The sequence below is a fragment of the Podarcis melisellensis genome, assembly GCF_964234715.1.
Source record: "Podarcis melisellensis genome assembly, chromosome: 4".
NCBI lineage: Eukaryota > Metazoa > Chordata > Lepidosauria > Squamata > Lacertidae > Podarcis > Podarcis melisellensis.
In genome coordinates, this window is record NC_138531.1 from 69224949 (window position 1) to 69245212 (window position 20264).

Genomic DNA, 20264 nt, shown 5'->3' on the forward strand with positions numbered 1-20264 from the left:
ATTATTATTATTATTCCATGGATATGCATGTAGGATGAGTGAAATAGACTAAGAAAATGCCTACTAGCTAATGAAAAATAGATAACTAATATTTAATTAATAAGGGACATAGTGCTATATAGCACATTTCAAATATATATTGAACATAACATATATATCATAATCAGAAAAAATAGAGGCATTTGTACCTAACTGGATTTGATCAGAAGCTGTAGGAGCTTCCACATGGGACATAAATGGAAACCATAGTGCCACAATCCCATTTTGTTTTAAAGGATTCGTGCCTGTTGCATCTGCCAAGCAAGTTTGCAGAGTCCCAAATTTTATCATTCCATTGCTGTTTCGATGGTTGCTTTGGAAACTTCTAATTACATGCTATGCATGACTTTGCCACTGTATGCAATTGCTTAAGAAGCTTTTTATGCAGGAAGAGTCCACAGCTCTGAGAAACACTTAGAGATCATGTGCAGGGAGGGCCTTGATATTCCTTCTATCTATGCTACACCCCTTTTCCAATCAATTCTGTAAATATATTTTGCACTGGTGATCCTTTAATCTACAGGTTTGTTTGATAAAACTTGCCTTTGATGTTGCATGAAGAGAAAAAGGAATGTTTGAAAAATTACAAAAGAATGTGGGTTGTTTTTTTTTAAGAAACAACCTGTATGATTGCTACATTAATGGATTATTAGAAAACACGGTTGTCTGTAGCTGCTGTATTTAAAACAAGTCAGCTTTTAATTTAGTGCTAGCAAATAATCAATCTCTGTTGCAGTGTGCATGCAAAGTAAGAAATCGACAATGCAAAAACTGGATCCTCCATGTGGCTAAACCACTATGAATTTTAAGCATTATTTAAATAAATGTGTGAAATGCCTACACTTGTTTATATTGTTACATTAAACATTAGTTTTTGTCCTGCTGAGTTCTCCTTTTTGTATTTTGTTGCCATAAATCATATTGGATGGACCTTCTCTTGAAAGTCAGACCATAAATAAGGTAGGGGAAAGTGGGGTTACACTTGTTTGCAAGTGCCTCCATAGCAATGCCCCTTCCATTTGGAAATCTTAAAATGACAGGAAAATGATTAGCTTGAAGATTGCCCCATACAGTGGTGTCTTTAGCCATGCATCTTACAAGATGGATAATCATTTGTGGTACTAGTTTCTCAGGTAGGAAACAGCAAGAGGATTGAAGACAACATTTAAGCCTGAATTTTATTATTAAATCAATAACTTTAAAAGATGATTTCCTGGTTATAAAATGCTGGGCTATTTTACATCCAGCAAAAACATTTCTAAAATCCAATAGCTGAAAGACCACATTGTAGCTGCTGAATAATACATTTGTTCCCCCTTATCCAGTTTTTTAAATTATCAGATTTGTAAAATCCCAATAGAAAGAAATGAAAATAAATTGCATGAAGTTTTAAAACGAAACACCAGTGAATCATAGAAAAGCACATAGCACATCACTAGAAGCAAGAAGGAATGATATGTGTATATAATTTAATCACCAGCCTGAGTTGCACATCCAAGCTTTAAAAAACTTAAGTTAGCACATGAAGACTGCATTCTAAATCAAGCTAAGCTATGATTTGACCCCAGCTGCCTCCTGGACTCTCAAGTTCCTCCCATATGGCAAAGTTTAGAAGCTTTTGCTTCTGCTTTTACTTAATTGCATTTTGTGTGTGTGTTATGAAGACTGACAAACTGTGGTTAGCATTAACAAGCTCATCATTTCAAACCATGGTTTCTGAAGCTGACTTCTTTAAACTAATCATATTTAACATGTCCTGCAGTTCTGGGTGTGGAAGTCAAAGCTTCTGAACTTCTCCTGACTGGGGAGGCAGGAGGGGGGGTCGGATAAGCCAAGAAAAGGCTATGCTCAGTCATGTCTCATTAAACCATTGTTTAGCATGATGTCCAAAAAAAGCCATTGAGTTGCCTTGACCTGACCCCTATTAAAACACTTAGATTTGGCATGGAACATGCTAAGAAAGGACATCTGTTATGAAATAACATGCACTTTTAAAAGGAAAACAAAGACAAAACTACTTACAATGTACTGTAATTATAGTGGAATCCATCAAACTCTCATCAGTCAGTGAACATCTATATTCCCCTGTTGCATTTCTTCTAACATCAGTCAGTACATAAAGACTTGAACTTCTTATAGGGTCTGGTTCCCCCTTTTAGAGAAAGTTTAATAGAGAAATTTACTAATGAATGAAAATCATGTTTCTATTTTCTGCAGCTACTTTTATTGCAGCAAGACTATAGTAGTATGACAGACTTCACTTCTCTATCAATGAAGAGTACAAACTATCATCGTCAATTTTTAGTGATTAATTTTATAATTTGATAAGTAGTGTAATTATCTGGATTTTCACCAGATAAAATATGTAAATGTCCACACCCAGATACTGTATTAGATTTTATATCACCATTGCTAGATGTGTAATATCATATTCACTGCTGCACAATTTCAGAATGGTTGAAAATGAACAAAAGTTTGAGAGATAGCTTGAAAATAAGGGATTGGACTGTGTAAGAGGAAAAAAACCCCACTACAAATAATTTCAGCTACTTGCCGTTTTAAATACCCAAAATTATTAACATGCATATTCTTTCATGTCTTAAAACAATGTCATTTTAGGAAAATGTGCATAGAAAATGCAATAAGTCGAAAACTGCTACACCTAGATTGGCAAATTATAAATGTGTCTTCAGAGTAGTCTTTGGTACAGGCCCATTTTGTATGTAACACTAAACCATACCACCCCCCTCCCTGCCTCACCACCCAAATCATGGCAGGCAGGCAATACTTACAGGAATGTAGAAGAAAAATTCCTGAGGTGGAGGATTACCATTTCCTGAACATTTTAGGGTGATGTTATCACCTTCTTTAATGGTATTTCTTTCTGTAAGTACTTGAATTTTAACCTTCTCTGTAGGATCTAAAAAGACAGATGTTTCAGTTTTTTTATTTAAAAAAACCCTCAGTCTCTTCCATATATGTAAAATGTTTAACAACATTAAGTATGACAGTAATGAAGAGGCTTACACCCCCCTTTCTGTTTCAAGAGCTACATGCATAAAAAAGTTAATGAAAAGCCTATTGCACGATCCCACCACACAGTCGCCCTGGCAAGAACTAAGGCCTTCTACTCTTCAGGCAGGTAAAGACACAATATGCCTGTGTTTTGTGAGTCAATGGGCACTGCTCAAATTAGTTGTTTCATTGCAGAATTGTAATCTGTGACTTTTTCTCCAGGAAATGTGTGAACCAGGCCAGGGTGTTATACCGTTCAATAGTTGCCTACAACAGTCACATCCAAAATATGTGTGACTACTGGAGCCATGCTGGTAATGCTTCCGCAAGATAGTTCAGGTTTTTGCCAAGTACCAAATGGAATACCAATTTAACCAGTAATCATAGCAGGGCAGAAAATGCCCCTGTAAGTGAATAGGTGGTAACATTGCTGGTGTTCATTTGGGTTTGGGGTTGTGGGAATAGTGCAATGGAACCACTCAGTTTTTAGAAACAAAACAAAACATTTTTAAAAAGTATTGGAATCATGTGGACATGGGATAATATTTTCTTATTGATGGTTGTGCAACAGGTGTCCCAGGAGCTTGAACAAGAGAACAGAATAGGCATTCCAAGCTGCAGTAGAAATGCTAATTTGGGGAAGGCCGTTAGCAACACATTATTTATGTCTGAGTGCATTTGAAAATGGATTTTTGCTGCAACAGGCAATGTAAAACTCCTTGCTACACTTTCCTTTTCAACCATTCCCTCCCATCTTGGAACCTTCTTCCACACGGCTCCATGTCCCTGAAACAGTCTTAACAAGTCAAACCCATCCTCAAAACACCCTTCTGCAGTGACGCCTTCCCTAAATAACTATAGGGCAACCTATTTGTTCGCCATCCTTCCTGTCAGTTCCTGACCCCTAATTAGTTAATCCAATGAAAACTGCAAATTTATGTGCTAGGGATAACCAATCCCAAAAGCAACAACCACCACAAAACAATAATAGGAGGATCCCTCAAAGCAAACAGATGGTCTTTAAATGGTATAAAGACAGGTATTTATGGACTTACAGTGAATGTCAAAGGCTACTGATTCCGACCGTATTGTTTCTTGTCCTGTTGGTCCAAAATATGTCACCGAACAGGTAAACTGTGCATTTGTGTCATCCTTTGTTGGCTTATATTCCAAAGAAGATATCACGGTGTAGAGTCCAGTTGTTTGATTCACTTTTGTTTGTTCATTTATAACAGCTTTTGAAAGAAAATGTATGATTTTCACCAACTTGAACAACTGTTGATTGTTGTTTTTTCAGCCTGTCCTAATGATATTTTTAAATATATGATGTGACAGTCACAGATACTCTTAAAAATGAACTGCCACTTTTGGGCAGACTGCAGGAAAAAAAGAAGAAAGTACGGTAGGCAGGCAGTGTGTACAACCTAATCCTAAATATTTAGGATTAAGGTATAGCTGTTACACATTATTGGGATCAAAAACTTCCAGGTATGACATTATCAAAATAATATTTTGTACACTAATTACATTTTAAAACCCTTACATTTTCTGGGTCGAGTTACTGTGGGGATGGAGGGAGAAATGTGTATATCAAATCACAACATCAAGATGCAGCCAAAGAACAAAGTACAGCATTTTTGATAAAGATGGATAAATGTAGTCTAATTGTGAATTGTCTGAATGACCTGCTAAAATGATATGAGCCAACACCAATTTGTGAAGGAATGCAAATAAGAAGAATTCACACTCAATTCTAAAACTTACCTTCTTCAGTGGGCTGCAAAACAACTCCATTCTTGAACCACGTAAGGTTTCCCTTTGGATAACCATCTTGAGAGATACATTCCCCAAGCTTAAAAATGCAAAAATGTTCAAATTATTACAGTTTTGTCTTCATTTATAGCTACATTTATAGCCATCGGCTCCAACATATCCAAGGAATTTAATTTGTTCTCTGCATTGCTGCTGCTGCTGCTGCTGTAGTAGTAGTAGCAGTAGTAGTAGTAGTAGTTCTTACCCATCCAGAATGGGTTACAACAATAAAACATACAATTATAAAAACAAATAAAACCATTAACTATAAAACACATAAAGATGATGTAAATATAACTGAACAGTATAAATTCAGCAAGAGAGTTTGGTCCCTCAAAACAAAATACCTTAACTATCAAAGGTATTTGAAAGGTATCAAAGAGGTCTGTCTTCAGTATACAGCAAAAGCTGTCCCACGAAGAGTGCTTAGATGCACCTCTGTGGAAAGGTAGTTCCACAGTTTAGGGGCTAGTACAGATAAATCCCTCTTGAGGCCATCATTCCACACTCTTCTTCTCTTTTTTTCTTCTTCTTCTAAGACAAGAAGCTGCTTGTCTATAGAGGGCAACTTACCTGACAATGGTTTAAAATTAAAGTACGGAGGGTCAAACTGGATGAAACAACAATGGACATATTTTCCCTCCATGTATCTCCCCAAGAGGTCTTATTCTAACTGTAGAAGGATCTAAAAGAAGCATCAATCCTCCCCTTCTTCTTTGCTTTACCTGTCTGTTGCTCCACCCACTTCCCCACCCCGATTCCCAGCTGACTTCTAGTATTAGAAAAGTGACTAGAGCAACCAAATGCTCAGAGGTAAGACACAGGACGTGGAAAGATTCACCACTCCTTTCCTGCTGATATAAGAAAGATGGCCCTGCCCCATGTTGCTTGGGCCTAAATAAAAAGTGAGGGGAAATCACTGGGTAGGGGGAAGAATTAACAAAACAAATGGGCTTTTATGGTGGTCACCCTTATTGATGCTCTTAGTGCAGCTGTATCTGGAAAAAGCAGGTATCTGAACAGCATTATTTGAGTCTCTTCAGGGTTTGTAGGTATAAGGTGTGCTGAACTTCCCAAACCACCTTCCTCAAAAAGCAACTTACACAATAAGAGATAACAATCAGGGTGGGGGAAAAATTACAGTGGTACCTCAGGTTAAGTACTTAATTCGTTCCGGAGGTCCGTACTTAACCGGAAACTGTTCTTAACCTGAAGCACCACTTTAGCTAATGGGGCCTCCTGCTGCCGCCGCGCCGCCGGAGCACGATTTCTGCTCTCATCCTGAAGCAAAGTTCTTAACCCGAGGTACTATTTCTGGGTTAGCGGAGTCTGTAACCTGAAGCGTATGTAACCTGAAGCGTATGTAACCCGAGGTACCACTGTATTAGCTTCTATATGGCAGATTTTAACGGCAGGCTTGTTCTGCCAGAGTCTGATCATTGCTTGAAAAAAACTTCTTCTATCTGGATTTTCTTTGGGGAATGTGTTAAGTAGTGTTAAGTTAGTAGCCAGTCAGATTTGTATTGTTTGTACAATCACAAAAACAAACAGGAGAACCCAAAAAAGCTGTATATCGGCATTTGCTGAGCTCTCATCTGCTTTTGATTGGCAGCGTCTATGGGAAAAACCAGTTACCTCATTGGGTCAACAACTAATGTTTCTTACACAGCAGCTATGGCCCAACAATGTTAACATTTGAACTTGGACTTGTGTGTTTTCTTTCAGATTCAATATTTACAAAATGGAACAGGTACAACAAGGATGTGCTTTATTTATTCACTACATAAATGATGCAGTTAAGCAACCTTCTTCCCCATCCTAATAGAAATCAGCAAATGCCAGCACTCCTTTATATAGACATAGTGGCTCTTAATCCATTATCCCAAGCAGGTATGAGAAAACCTACTCTCTTAATTTGGGACTTATTGAAAGGAGGAATTACGGTAACACCAAATGGCTGTGTAAAAGGCAATAAGGAGCATAAATGAGTCATGCATGGTTGTCTCATTCAACAGCATCACTCATTTAAGCACTGAGGGCCATAGCATATGAAACACCCTAGGCACACCAAGGCAATAAAATTCCATTTGCTCCTTTGTTGGGAACTATAGCAACACTTTATTATACTAAGGGTCATTGTCTGCTAGAACCAATGATAAAAGTTTTTGTTACTACAGCCTTATCTTGCTTGTTATATGGCGGTGAGTTTTTCATATGCATACACTGTGTCTTAAGTTAATTATAACATTAATTTTTAATAATAGGGGTTGCTGCACCTGTTCGCCAACCCCACCAACAACTTTGCAACCCCCTTGCCAACCCTTCATTTCTTTACACCTGACAACCTTTGTAACCCCACACAACCTGTTCCATCTCATCCAGACACAGTTCAACCCAAACCCTAAACATCTCACCCCAATCCTCAATTTAAAGGGGGTGGGTGTAGCTTCTGTAACTTCACCCTCTGAAGTCCCTTCTACTCACCTTTGAACAGCTTGTTTGGGCCACCTGCTACTTGTGCTGCTTGCTTGATCAGCTGCCTACTGTTCTGTTGTCATGCTGGAGCTATTGTGGCCATGTGAACTGCAGCTGACAACAGCCTTACTGTTTTACTATATAGCAAGGTTAGGGGCATTACATAATTCTGCTTAATACAGAACACTCAAGTAATAAATCCATAATAGGCCAAACCCTATCCAGTATTTTGTTTCATTTATTTATCAACCCCTTTTTTGTTTCAACCATTAGGGCTTTATGTATGTTCCTCAGAGACTTTGGGTTTGGAGATAACACTATACATTTGTATGGAGCTTGTATCAATTAGCCTTGGGAAGTTTGTATTGATGATTGTTTACAATGGCTGTTTACAACATGGGGAGAAATGCAGACAATTTGAAGGAGTTTAACAGAGAAGGCTCACTTACCGTTTTTAGCTGTTCTGTTTCTAAAAATGTTGCTCGACTTATAATTTCAGGTTGTGATGGTTGTTCTGTAATTTAAATAAATAAATATTGAACTATCGCATCATAAATTGTTAAGATTTGAGCTATGTTTCCAGACATTTAGTTATGTGCCATCTTCATCTTCATCATCATCATGTGAACATACAAAAGGAAAATCTAAATATATAAATAAGAAGGATATTCAAACATACATACTGTATTTAGCTTTAATAAAAAAAGGGAAGGGAAGAGAGAGAAAAGGATGTAAGCAAAAACAAGTGGTAAGTTACAGAGAAACACCCGTTGTTCTATAAATGGTTAAATTGTTTCCAGTATTATATATGAGTGAATCCATAGATGATTAAATCACTCTGTTTTTCAATAAGTATGTTATTGTTTACCTTTTCTTACTCTTACAGTATTGGTTAGCTTTGCTACATGTAGCAGCTCCCATATTCTTGTAATTCACTCATCCAGATGAAGCACAAATGATTTCTTCCTACCAACTATAACAAAAACTAGGTTTGCTTCACACATGATGGTTGTGGTGTTGTTTTTTACGTGGAAATAATGTTTTCATGGGGAAATGATGCAAAACCCCCTAAACCTAAACTGAGCAACCTGATGCTCATTGTAATCCATCTTGAATATCTCCAGTTATAACAATCTTGGGTAGCTGGACAGGCGAACAAGCAAACCAGCCAACTAAACGAACAATCAAATATTCCTTAGATTCTTTAGAGGCTATCAGGATAAACAGTAGTAGGTAGTAGTGGGCTTAAATGACTAAAGGCCTTTCGGCAACAAAGATCCAGCTCTGTTGGCACAATCTAATATGCTAGTGAGATTGTAACAAAAGAACAAGCTTGCTGAAATTGTCTCACTTACTGTACATATACTGGGGCAAACTGCTTTCTGAGCTATCACACCTCTGGGTTTGGAATGACAGTCTAGTCTAGTAAAAATAAAGTCTTTATTTAAATTTATGCATTTTTACTCAGAATGCATTTAGGGCAGCATTACAGTGGAAAAATTAAACTTACCTGCAAAAGAAATCCCAGATTTGCAATTATAATAGACATTTCTTAATTTTAGGCAGTTTTCAAAGCACGGAACACTGTTTACAGGATTTTAGAACAATCAGCAAGAGAGGAGAAAGCAAATGCTTAAATTATAATAACTGGTGATATGGGAGTGCTTATTAATAGCCATTTTAAAATGTATATATTACATAGCACAAATAATTTTAGATTTCGTCTGTCATCATTTCAAAACTCTACATTTTTAAGGCCTTGCTTTGCTCTTGATAATTAGGACCAAAGGGTGGTGGGGTGGGAAAAGACACAGATGGTAGCAGGGTCCATCAGAAAAAGACATTCCAAGCTACCTGAGGTAAGATGGTTGGCACTTTAACTGCTAAAACTGCATAATTAATGTTAACAACCACACTGCAGCCTATGGGGGTTATTGTTTTTATTTTGATTATGTATTTTGTGGTTTTATATTCTGATTTTATTCTGTGACCCGCCCTGAGACCTGTGGCTATAGGGCGGTAAATAAATCCAATCAATCAATAAGGCAATTATGACTTCTGCAGCCCATTCTTACAGGCTAAAAGAGGTATTGAGGAAAGTATTATATTATATATCTTATTAATTAAAATCATTTATATACCAATTTTCCATTCAGTAAACAAAGCAGTGTACTGGGGCTTGTCCCTAATGTTTATATATTCTTTGACTGCAGTCCAAAACAAAGCTATTTCTGCAAAGGGAAAATTCTTCATGGAAAGGGTTTTCAAGCCCTCCACCTTGCTTACAGGATTGTGGCAAGGTCTCTGGAAGCTCCCATGAGATCTTGGACAGCCCCATGAGATCTTGTGGGAGGTTCCCAGAGCCCTCATGAGGATGTTCCAGGGCCTGTAAGCAAGGTACAGGGCACAGAAGCTCTTTTTGTGCAAGGGAAACCCTGTGGACGAGATCTCATGACCGCCCCCAGAGCAGAGCCTGGTAAGCAAGGATCTCCTGCCATTTATTTGCAATCTGTGTAAGCTTGCAATTGCATAAGTGAATTCCGTTTAAATCGAGATTCATCTGTATGCATATATAGAATTGTCACCATCACCCCTTTAACACTTTGCTTCCTTAGAGCAGAAGTGAACATTTGAAGTTCCCTTGTAGACACCAGTAGCTAAAAATTCGGTCATACGAATGCTATAAACAAAATTACAGAACACCTGACCCATCTGTATGGTTTATTGAAATCTCATGCCAGGAATTTTCTATGTAAAGGCCATACACTAGTGAACATCCCTGTTGGTAGGTAATAAGATTACTTGGTACTTACTGAACACCTTTACTATTGTAGGTTGTTCAAAGACATTGTCCTCTGTTACAAGCATGCACACAAATCTCTTTTCATCACTGATTCTTGCATTACTAATTGATAGTGTATAATTTTCAGAGAGATTTAATCTGTCTTTGTATTCCAGGACATCGTCATACTGTACGGTTTTTTTGGTTGCAGATCGGAAGGCAATAAACTCCGAAGCCTTGTTTGCCATTTCCTAGAATAAAAGAGTCAAAGTCTATTAGTGTATTCTTATCTATCTAGTACCCTCTCTAAAATTACATGAAAGTAATTATGAACTGATTAAATCGTACTGGATTTGTAAGGGCACTGCACCAACCATTCATTCAAGAGCAATACAACTGCAGATTCCTACAAGAGGTGGTGGATACTCCTTGCAGGTTTTTAATAATAGCACCTTGAAAAATGTGGTGTCCTCAGCTAACTTGGCCCACTGACTGCTCACCTCTAACTCCACATTACTTATGAACATTATTTAACATTATTTAAAGTGTCAGTCCCAATACAAATCCTTGGTGGACCCCACTACCATGAAAACTGTCCACTTATTCCTACTCTCTGATTCTGGTTCTTTAGTTGATTCTTAAGGGGAACCCTCCTCTCATACCATGACTGCTAAGTTTACTCAGGAGTCTTCAGTGAGGGAGTCTATCTAGGGTTGCCATGCATCCAGAATTTCCCAGACATAGCCAGTATTCAGCCCTGTGTCTGGGCAAAAATCACTAAAATCCGGACATATGGCAGCCCATGTCGGTAGTGTGATTTTTGAGAATCTCCAACCCCCCCAAAAAACCCCCCAACAACTCAAAGCTCAATAACTTTTGTGTCTGGATTTTCACTTTTTGAAATATGGCAACCTTAGTTTATCAAGCTGTTTGAGAGTGCACAATGTATAATGGATTATCTTGATCCACATGCTTATTTGACAAATCCCAAAGAACTCCAGAAGCTTAGTTAGATAGGATTTACTTTGGAGAAGCCAGGCTGGTTCATCAACAAAACCTGTTATTCTGTATGCTTGGTAATTTTATCTTCAATAATGCTTTCACCAGTTTTTTTCTGGAAAAATGTTAAGATAACCAGCCTGCAATTTCCATATCTCCCTGGGTCCCTTTTTTAAAATTGGTGTTACTTTGGCTTCCAAACATGAGAATTGGAAAGTGACTGGTCTTAAAAGGTAAAGGTAAAGGGACCCCTGACCATTAGGTCCAGCCGTGACCGACTCTGGGGTTGCGGTGCTCACCTCGCTTTATTGGCCAAGGGAGCCGGTGTACAGCTTCCGGGTCATGTGGCCAGCATGACTAAGCCGTTCTGGCAAACCAGAGCAGCGCACAGAAACGCTGTTTAGCTTCCCGCCAGAGCAGTACCTATTTATCTACTTGTACTTTGACATGCTTTCGAACTGCTAGGTTGGCAGGAGCTGCAACCAAGCAACCGGAGCTCACCCCGTTACGGGGATTCGAACCGCCGACCTTCTGATCGGCAAGTCCTAGGCTCTGTGGTTTAACCCACAGCACCACTCGCATCCCCCATTGACACTTTGGTTTGATACTAACATCAGCTTGATGTTTTGCATTCCTAAAACCTCTCTGTACTGCACTGGGCTTATTCACATCAATGCATGTACACACTCCTCTACACCTATTTTTGCAGAGACCATCAAGGAAAGTCTTTCTGTGACCCTGAGAATGATATACATCACAATTGTAGGTTTTGCTAACATCAGGGAGAACGGCTTGTTTATCCTACAGTACCCTCAGGGAACCTCAACAATTGTATCTCCACTCTGCTGTGCCTTTATTAGGTCCCCTTTGTAAACTCTATGCACTTTCAGATGCAAAATGAAACACATTCATTGATTCTGTTGCCTCAACTCACATTACTGTAGTGAGCATAAAATGCAGCAGTGTGTGCAACATTCTGAACATAATAAATAGATGCTGCTAACTTTTTCACTGCAATGAATCACTTTCTATAACAAGCAAATTATACATTTCAAAATTACTCAGTGCATATTGATGGCTCTTATCTCCCTAAGTGTGACAAGTCCTTAACATGCATCAGCTCAAATATACTTTTCTCACCACCAGTCTCACAAACTTGTCCTCACATTGAAATAACAGAAATAACTGGATATAAGCTATACTTACATATTTCCATTTTCCAAACCTAAGATCATTAGGAACTTCTAAATGGCAAGGCAAAATAATGGCATCTCCATATACTGTGTTTACTGTGTACAATCCAAGTCCTATTAAAAAGGAAGAGAAAGGAATATTTAATGCACTGTATTTTATATTTATGGATTCCAGTTAATAGTCTACAGCTAAAAACAACAACTTTTGTCTTCAAAATCTAGTAAATTTATTGTTCAATTTACTAGGAAAATGTAAACTAAACATCTATTTCCTTTATTTCTACAACATACTGCACTTGGTGGAAGATTTCTTCATGGACATTTTAAAAGAGTGAGACTAAAGTTGGCTAGATCCCTGGGGCAGTAGCTGCTTTAGGAGAACAATGAGGGACAACAGCCTCAACATTTTGTAAAGTAGAAGAATCAGTTCAATTTAGGAAACCCATTTTCACTTATCTTGAAGACAAAATTGGCACAGCCGAGAGGAGATTCATTTATAGGTCCTCTCCAGAGTAACTAACACACCTTCGGCTTGATTCAGAGTGCATTACAATTAATTGATCTCCGTGAAGTGTACTGAATTATATTATGAGGCTATTTCTTTGTCAAGGGAAGAACTGACTTTTTAAAAATACAGTGGTATGGAATTCATACATTACAGAAAGGTTGAAAGAGCAACAACAATAAGTTCTCTCTGACCTAGTCACAGCAGAAAACATAGGCAAATGCTGGGGTCCTGGGGTCTCAGGAGTCCTCACTGCTACCAAGACTCACCCCCACCTTCTGTTTTTTGGGGGGGCCTTGTGCCAATTTGTTTCAGCATTTTTGGGTAGGTGGATCAATTGTCACTTTCTGTTTCTCCCCTTTCCACACCCACTATGTCCTTCATGCTTTCATTCATTTTGTGGGTAGTGCTTGAAACTATTTCCAGTGTGCTTCTGAACAAAGGAGTGTAGGCTTATCTTTCTTTCCGTCTTCTGTCTGTCTATCTATCTATCTATTGAGCCCTTTGATATGTGCCCTTTGAGCCCCTTGATATGTGCCAATCCAGAAACTGGCACAAGCAAGCCAAGTTAAAAATGTCTATGCCAGTTATTGCACAGCAGACCAAGTGTCTGTTGAAAATTTGCTTTCATTTAATCTCCGGCTCTGCTCATAACTATTTCTAGCTCGCTCCTGAAGGAGGAGTACAGCCTTATGTTTCAATCCCTCAGCTTTGCACAGTAAACTGCAAAAGTGTGTGCTGAGAATGCAGAATAACTATGTCCTTTTGTGAGGATTTTTTAAAAATAATAATAATTAAAAAAACCCAAGGTATACACACAGTTTTCTGCACACATACCCCTCGGTAAGTAATCAGCATAACAGAATCAACCATTTGGAAGGCAGGAACAAACACAAAAAGAGACACCTACTGACATGAATGGGAGACCAACATTGCTTCTCATATACAAATTCAAATACATTTGGGTGTGAACTACTTCAGCCTAATTCAGATGGTTGGGGGAATTGTATTAACAGCTAAATAATGCTCATTTGTGGACAAGCCCTCACTGGGCAGGTAAACAAGGGATGGACTATGCCATTCATACTCTACAGTCCATTTTGTTTGCATGCCAATCATGGAAGAAGGAAAATTTTACATAACCAGCAGAGAAATGTTTGGGCAGCAGAGGACACTGGGTGATTTATTAGTCCTTCAACAGCATCCTTGGTAGAAAACAAATAATAATAATATTTCATAACAATTTCAAATCCAATATGGATAGCAACTGGGACAGAAATATCTACCTAGAAGGCTGGTTGAAAGAAGAAAGTCTCCAACAGATGCCAAAATGACGAAGAGGCTAGTATTTCCATGGTGGCCATGAAGCAGAGGGCTTCATTCTTCAGCGGCTAGCATGGAAACACAGTTGACTAGTCTCTTAGATAGCTAATAAGAACTTTTGCAGGCTAGTAATTTTGTGGGCATAAGTAGTTTGGGAGCAAACACACTGTGCCAATTTACCAGAGGCATTTCTATTTTCTCCTACTAGTCCCTGACAAAACACTGCCTCTGTTGGGCAACTTGGGGACTGCTAGTTTTCCTATGTGTCTGTTATCCTCCAACCCAGGCTGTAAATACTGCTGAATGGATATCTATTCTATAATAAGTATGTTCAGATCTACTGAGAGATAAGCAGTCTGTTAAGCATTCTTAAATTCTGAAGAATGCAGACCCGTAGGGGGCCACAAATGAACACATAAATGTAATGAAAACTGTTATGCTCAATTTGCTAACACAGAAGCTGCAGGAGCCAGCTCAGGAAGGCTACACCAGCATAAATGACCACATACATACAAGCAGACAAATAATGGTTTCACTCTGTGCAATAGGGGGAAATACATATGAAAACAGGATTGTTACATATACTCAATAATGTCCCTATTTTCATCTATGTAGAGAGATGCAAAAATCCCCCATAAACTGTGTTGCACTCTAATTGCCATCATAGACTTCAATTTTGTCAGTATTTGTTTAACATAAGGCAAATGATTGGCAATTTTCTCCAGCATGTGAGCAGTCATGCATCCAGACAAAATATTTTTTGTCATATTCTAAATTAAAATTTGTAAATCTCATCTAGAGCTAAGGTTGAAAATAGTTGTTTTCTAATTTAAAGGATGCAACACTAAGTCCACTAGATGGCACTAAAGAAATGCAAAAATTGCAAGTTACATAAAGGATCCATCTAATATTTATAGATTAATGACCATTTATCTTTTAAAAAATCCCAAAAAAAGCTCACAGAGGAGAAAAACCATTCCCTAACATCAATAAAATTGTATTGCAAGGGTACAGGAAGAAGAATGGCATTTCAATTTGGCACCTCAAATCCTGAAATTCTGATACAGTGCCAAGAAGAAGAAGAAACACTGTTTAGAGCCATTTCTCTCTTGAATAATATCACAGCAAAGTCCTGATTTTTTTTTTAAAGAAAACAACACCACATAATTTTTAGAATTTTCACTGGGATGAACTCACTAGAATGAACATTTTTCTAGCTGATAAAAAAGGTTATTTGCTCTCATGCTAATGTACACTAAATGCCATCATGAAAGAAAAAAAATGCCCCATGGGACTTTCACTGTTGATCTTTTTGCTTTGCTTTCTAACAATACATTTTAACCCCTCCAAGTTGCTACGGTAACAAGCGAACACTACCAGTCAACACAAACCTTCAGGAATGTGAATGAAATCACTTTTAGGGGAAGATGTAGGCTGTCAGGACACAACATCACTAGTGAAAATTCACACACACACAAACACACATCCCTTCTGATTTTTTTTATAAGCACTTCAAACACAGCAAGCTTGAAAGCAAAGACAAATGACGTGTCTTTGTTTGAAAGTCTAATGTACCCAACTGTATCTAAGTGACAAAACTGAACACAATCCATGTAGCACTTTAAAGGCTGGGAAATGTATTGTGGTGTTAAGCTTTCTTGGGCTAAAAACCTCCTTTGTGAGATGCAAGGACGATTACTCTTTACCTATCAGGCATGTCTGTGTACACACACGTATTTCTAAGTAGCACTGAAATGTGAACTAGATACGAACAGAAAGAAGCAGCTGCAAAGGATAACATTTCATGCAACAGATTAAGTAGTCTCTAGTTATAAAGGCTGTAATAAATGTGGAAATTTTTAAGGAAGAGCATTTGCTCTCCTGCTAATGTACATTTCGATGCACATTACAGAGGGTTCAATTGGAAGCATTCTGGTTAACTAATACAGCTACCTTTCTGGAATTAGCTACCCAAAACAACATGGCTTGAATATGGGACTATAGCAATTCCACAAAATGCAGAAGTACTTTCAGAAGTACTGCACATTTTTGCAGTAATTCCTCTAATCAGTGGTGCACTGGGGGCAGAGAGCAGGTGGAGGCATGGCTGGTGCACATCCTGGGGGCGTGGCACATGTTCTGGGGGCATGATGCGCTGCCTGGGGGTGCGTGGCACCCAGTGCGGCGGGGGCAGCCACAATGGCACCCCAACAGGATCATGGTGCCCAGGGCGGTGCACTCCCCCACCCCCTCTTCCTCCGCCAGTGCCTCAAACTCAAAGAAATGGTTTTCCAGTAACTAGTACATAGTACAATAGCATCTGTACAGAACTTTTTAAAATAGCATGGTGGTCCCTAATGAACTAGTTTCTATCAGTAGGGAAATGTGGTGGCACTGCCATAAAATAGACCTGGAGCATAGGGTTCTTGCACTGGTACAAGGTGATCTCATAGCAGCCCAAATTGCCACAGTGGTACAGCAGAAACTTACCTATAAGGTTTTGTGTTAGAGCGGCTGTGCCATCCATGGCTTCTTGCATAGCAGCTAAAAGTACCACCGAAGTGCCCTTGGCAACCTAGAGCATAATGATTTGCTGAAAGCACACATATCTATTAAGGTGTCATGATGAGATTTTAATGATGGATGGGGCTGGTGTTTCATACGCTGCCCTATGGCAGTGGGACCAGCGGCGAGAAAGGGCTCCTTTCGGGCCACTCGTCCCTCCACCACCACCACCCACCTCACTCGAGTATAAGCCAAGGGGGGTTTTTTCAGCATAAAAAATGTGCTGAAAACGTTGGCTTATACTCGAGTATATACGGTACATGAGATTCAGGACAGACCAAAGAGAAATGAAGGAAGAATGTATATCTCAAGAATATGGAGATTGAGAAGACTAGCTGATAGAGGCACTGTGGTAGCTTAATGAAGGACTTTGTACAGTGGTGCCTCGCAAGACGAAATTAATCTGTTCCGTGAGGCTCTTCGTATAGCGGTTTTTTCGTCTTGCGAAGCAAGCCCATTGACAGCTTAGCGGATTATTGCTACAGCTGTCAAGCGGCTTCCAGCGATCAGCTGTTAAGCGGCTTATCAGCGGAACAGCTGATAAGCGGCTTAGTGGTTTAAGAAAAGGGCGAAAAAAGCGAAAAAAACCCACGGGGGGATGCAAGATTTTTTTCGTCTTGTGAAGCAACCCCATAGGGGAATTCGTTTTGCGAAGCGCCTCCAAAACGGAAAACCCTTTCGTCTAGCGGGTTTTTCGTCTTGCGAGGCGTTCGTCTTGCGGGGCACCACTGTATAAAGGACAAATGTCAAATTTCCCAGTCCCAGTATTCCATGGTGCAAACTTTGATCTTTTGATGCAGAAATATATGATCTTGTTTTCTTCCCTATAAACTTATTTTTGTGCTGGGTTTGTTTGGGATTTATTAGAATGGTTTTCTTGTTTTACATGTTTTACCTTTTATTTGCTTTTCACCTTTTTGATGTCACTTAATTTTTGTTTTAAGTGACTAATGAGTCTAATAATAATGTTAACAAAAATTATTATTATTGACTGTAGAACATATTCTTTTCTACTGTCCACTGTACAACCAGCTATGTAAACACGTGTTATTCCCCTTTTTAGGTAGTCTAACATCATGGCACAATGAAAATATCAGATCCTACCTGTCTGATATTAACCTGGAGCTAAGTGCAAGGATTAGTTAGCTGAGTCTGTCAATAGTATCTATTAGAGTGGAGAATAGCACGGTTTAGCAGGAAGACACTCCAATTAAAATTTCTGTTACTGTATATCTTATATGGCTGCTTCTTTGTGTGTGTGTGTATGTATGTATGTATGTATGTATATGGATGTTTTCAGGTGGTCTGCATCAGTAATGCCTAATAAAGGTTTGGCGAAAGAAATAATAATAATAATGTTCAAATATTTCAGACTGGGCAAAAAACTTTTTTTCTTCTCTCCCCCCCCCCTCCAATTCTTGTTGAACATTGAGCCTTATCGCCTTATTTTTGTAACTGAAATTCTTGTAATTAAATATTAACAATAATAAAATAAACAGTGAGCCTGAAGAAAACTTTTGGAAAACCTGGAAGCTTGCTCACTGCTTTGCATTTTTGGTTACTGTTCTTCTTCTGTATCGTGGGGGAAAATAGATTTGGGCTAGTATTTTGAAAGGGGTTAAAATGGTGCTTTGAAATAAGGAGCATGGTGAAGCACAAATAAAGGAGAAAAGCAACAGGAAGTTGCTGGGTGTGGAGTGGAAGCACAGAATTGTAGAGCTGGAAAAGACTCAGAGGGTCTAATCCCCTGCAGTGCAGGAATCTCAATTAAAGCATCCATGACAGATAGCATGGAGTAGAGCCATTCATGGGGACATTGGGAAGAGAGGGCATCTTTATTGGAAATCACTAAATAAAAGAACAAGAAGAGGCTCCATGGCATGGAAGATGTCTATTAAGTGTCAAGGTGCATTTCATAGTGACTATCTTTTGTCTCATAATAGGCAGTTGAAACTTTAGGGCCCTAATATAATTTAATTTTTAAATGGCTTTGTGTTAGGGTGCTGGAGATAATGCATGACACTGCCTAATAATTGCACACATGTTTCCAGTATTCCCTGTTGTTCCTTTTTTTTAATTCTCTCAATTAAATTGTAATAAAAAGAGGGAGTATTTGGTGGCGGTGGGATGGTAAGAAGAGCCTCCAACTAAAGAAGACTTGCTGTCTTTACCAAAATGTAGGCAGTTCCCTGCAGAATCTCATTTGTTTCTAAATGAGAAAATACGGTGGTAGAAGTAATACCACAAGGCATCATCTCCTCAGTCATTACATTACCTACTGTTAATTGACCTGGTTCCTTTAAAACTTCTAACAACTGCACACCATGCAGTTGACGAAAAGCTTTTGCATTCATGCCGATACTTCTTTGTATTACATCAGGAAGCCTGCATTTTCCACTATCTTTCCACTATCATTCCACTTTGCTGAAAAGACCATTTTCTCTGCTTTAAAGCAGGATGTAATTGTTTTCATTATTTCTTTTAAAATACTTCCTCCATAATAATGGCCCGGTGTAGAAATAAGGAATATATGCAGGTAGACGTGCATTGCCAGCCTCTCCAGGGTTTAGAAGGGAAAGCCAGATGAAAAGATTTTCTTTTCAGCTCACAGCAGAATCTGTACTGGCTAATAAAATATTTACATCAAGTAAGCAAGCTATTTAGCCTTCCCTTGCCCTAATTAATTTCGAGGGTGGTGGGGAGATCATTTATACATACAAACATAGTGCCACTTTTTAGAAGTGGGCACTGGAGACAAGTAACTTTTTTTAAAAAATGCACTGACCACGTGTGGGGACTTTTGGTTAATTTATCTCTGATATTCCTCCCCTCCCCTCAGTAGCTAATAAACTGTTAAGAGGAACTGAACAGCAGTTAAACAACAACAACCAAAACATACTGTTTTCTGTGGATGAAGCCAAGCTGTTTAGCTTACAGAAAAGGAACAAAAATAGCTATTATCTGAATAGCTAAGGGATATCAAGGGGTGAACCAGTTCTGATTTAAAACAACAACAACCCACAATATTTTTTAAAAAGGGATTCAAGTAGACCTAGATGCTCCCGTTTAATTTTTGCACTTCTGAAATCTTGTTGTTGTTTAGTCGTTTAGTCGTGTCCGACTCTTCGTAAACCCATGGACCAGAGCACTCCAGGCACTCCTGTCTTCCACTGCCTCCCGCAGTTTGGTCAGACTCATGTTTATAGCTTTGAGAACACTGTCCAACCATCTCGTCCTCTGTCATCCTCTTCTCCTTGTGCCCTCAGTCTTTCCCAACATCAGGGTCTTTTCCAGGGAGTCTTCTCTTCTCATGAGGTGGCCAAAGTATTGGAGCCTCAGTTTCAGGATCTGTCCTTCCAGTGAGCACTCAGGGCTGATTTCGTTAAGAATGGATAAGTTTGATCTTCTTGCAGTCCATGGGACTCTCAAGAGTCTCCTCCAGCACCATAATTCTGGAATCTTAGAAAGTGTTTACAAAGTGTATCATACCTTTAATGTTGTTTTAAAGTGCCCTGCTCCCGAAACATACTCCCTCCCCACTTTTAACCAGCATCTT

The 20264-nt window shown here is 38.8% G+C and overlaps 1 protein-coding gene across 8 annotated transcripts in view; it reads right to left on the reverse strand.

Moving 5' to 3' along the window:
* ALCAM (activated leukocyte cell adhesion molecule) overlaps positions 1 to 20264 on the reverse strand; it is a 118288-nt gene that overhangs the window by 28501 nt on the left and 69523 nt on the right. For all 8 annotated transcript variants that reach the window (XR_014167763.1, XM_081908482.1, XM_081908481.1 and 5 more), the window contains exons 2-8: positions 12329 to 12429; positions 10155 to 10374; positions 7791 to 7855; positions 4819 to 4906; positions 4110 to 4289; positions 2832 to 2959; positions 2062 to 2191 (exon numbers count right to left, since the gene is read on the reverse strand). Coding sequence is in view for 7 of the 8 variants with exons in the window: in XM_081908482.1 (XP_081764608.1) it covers positions 2062 to 2191; positions 2832 to 2959; positions 4110 to 4289; positions 4819 to 4906; positions 7791 to 7855; positions 10155 to 10374; positions 12329 to 12429 (912 nt within the window). In the remaining variant the exon portion in view is untranslated. The remainder of the gene's footprint in view (positions 1 to 2061; positions 2192 to 2831; positions 2960 to 4109; positions 4290 to 4818; positions 4907 to 7790; positions 7856 to 10154; positions 10375 to 12328; positions 12430 to 20264) is intronic.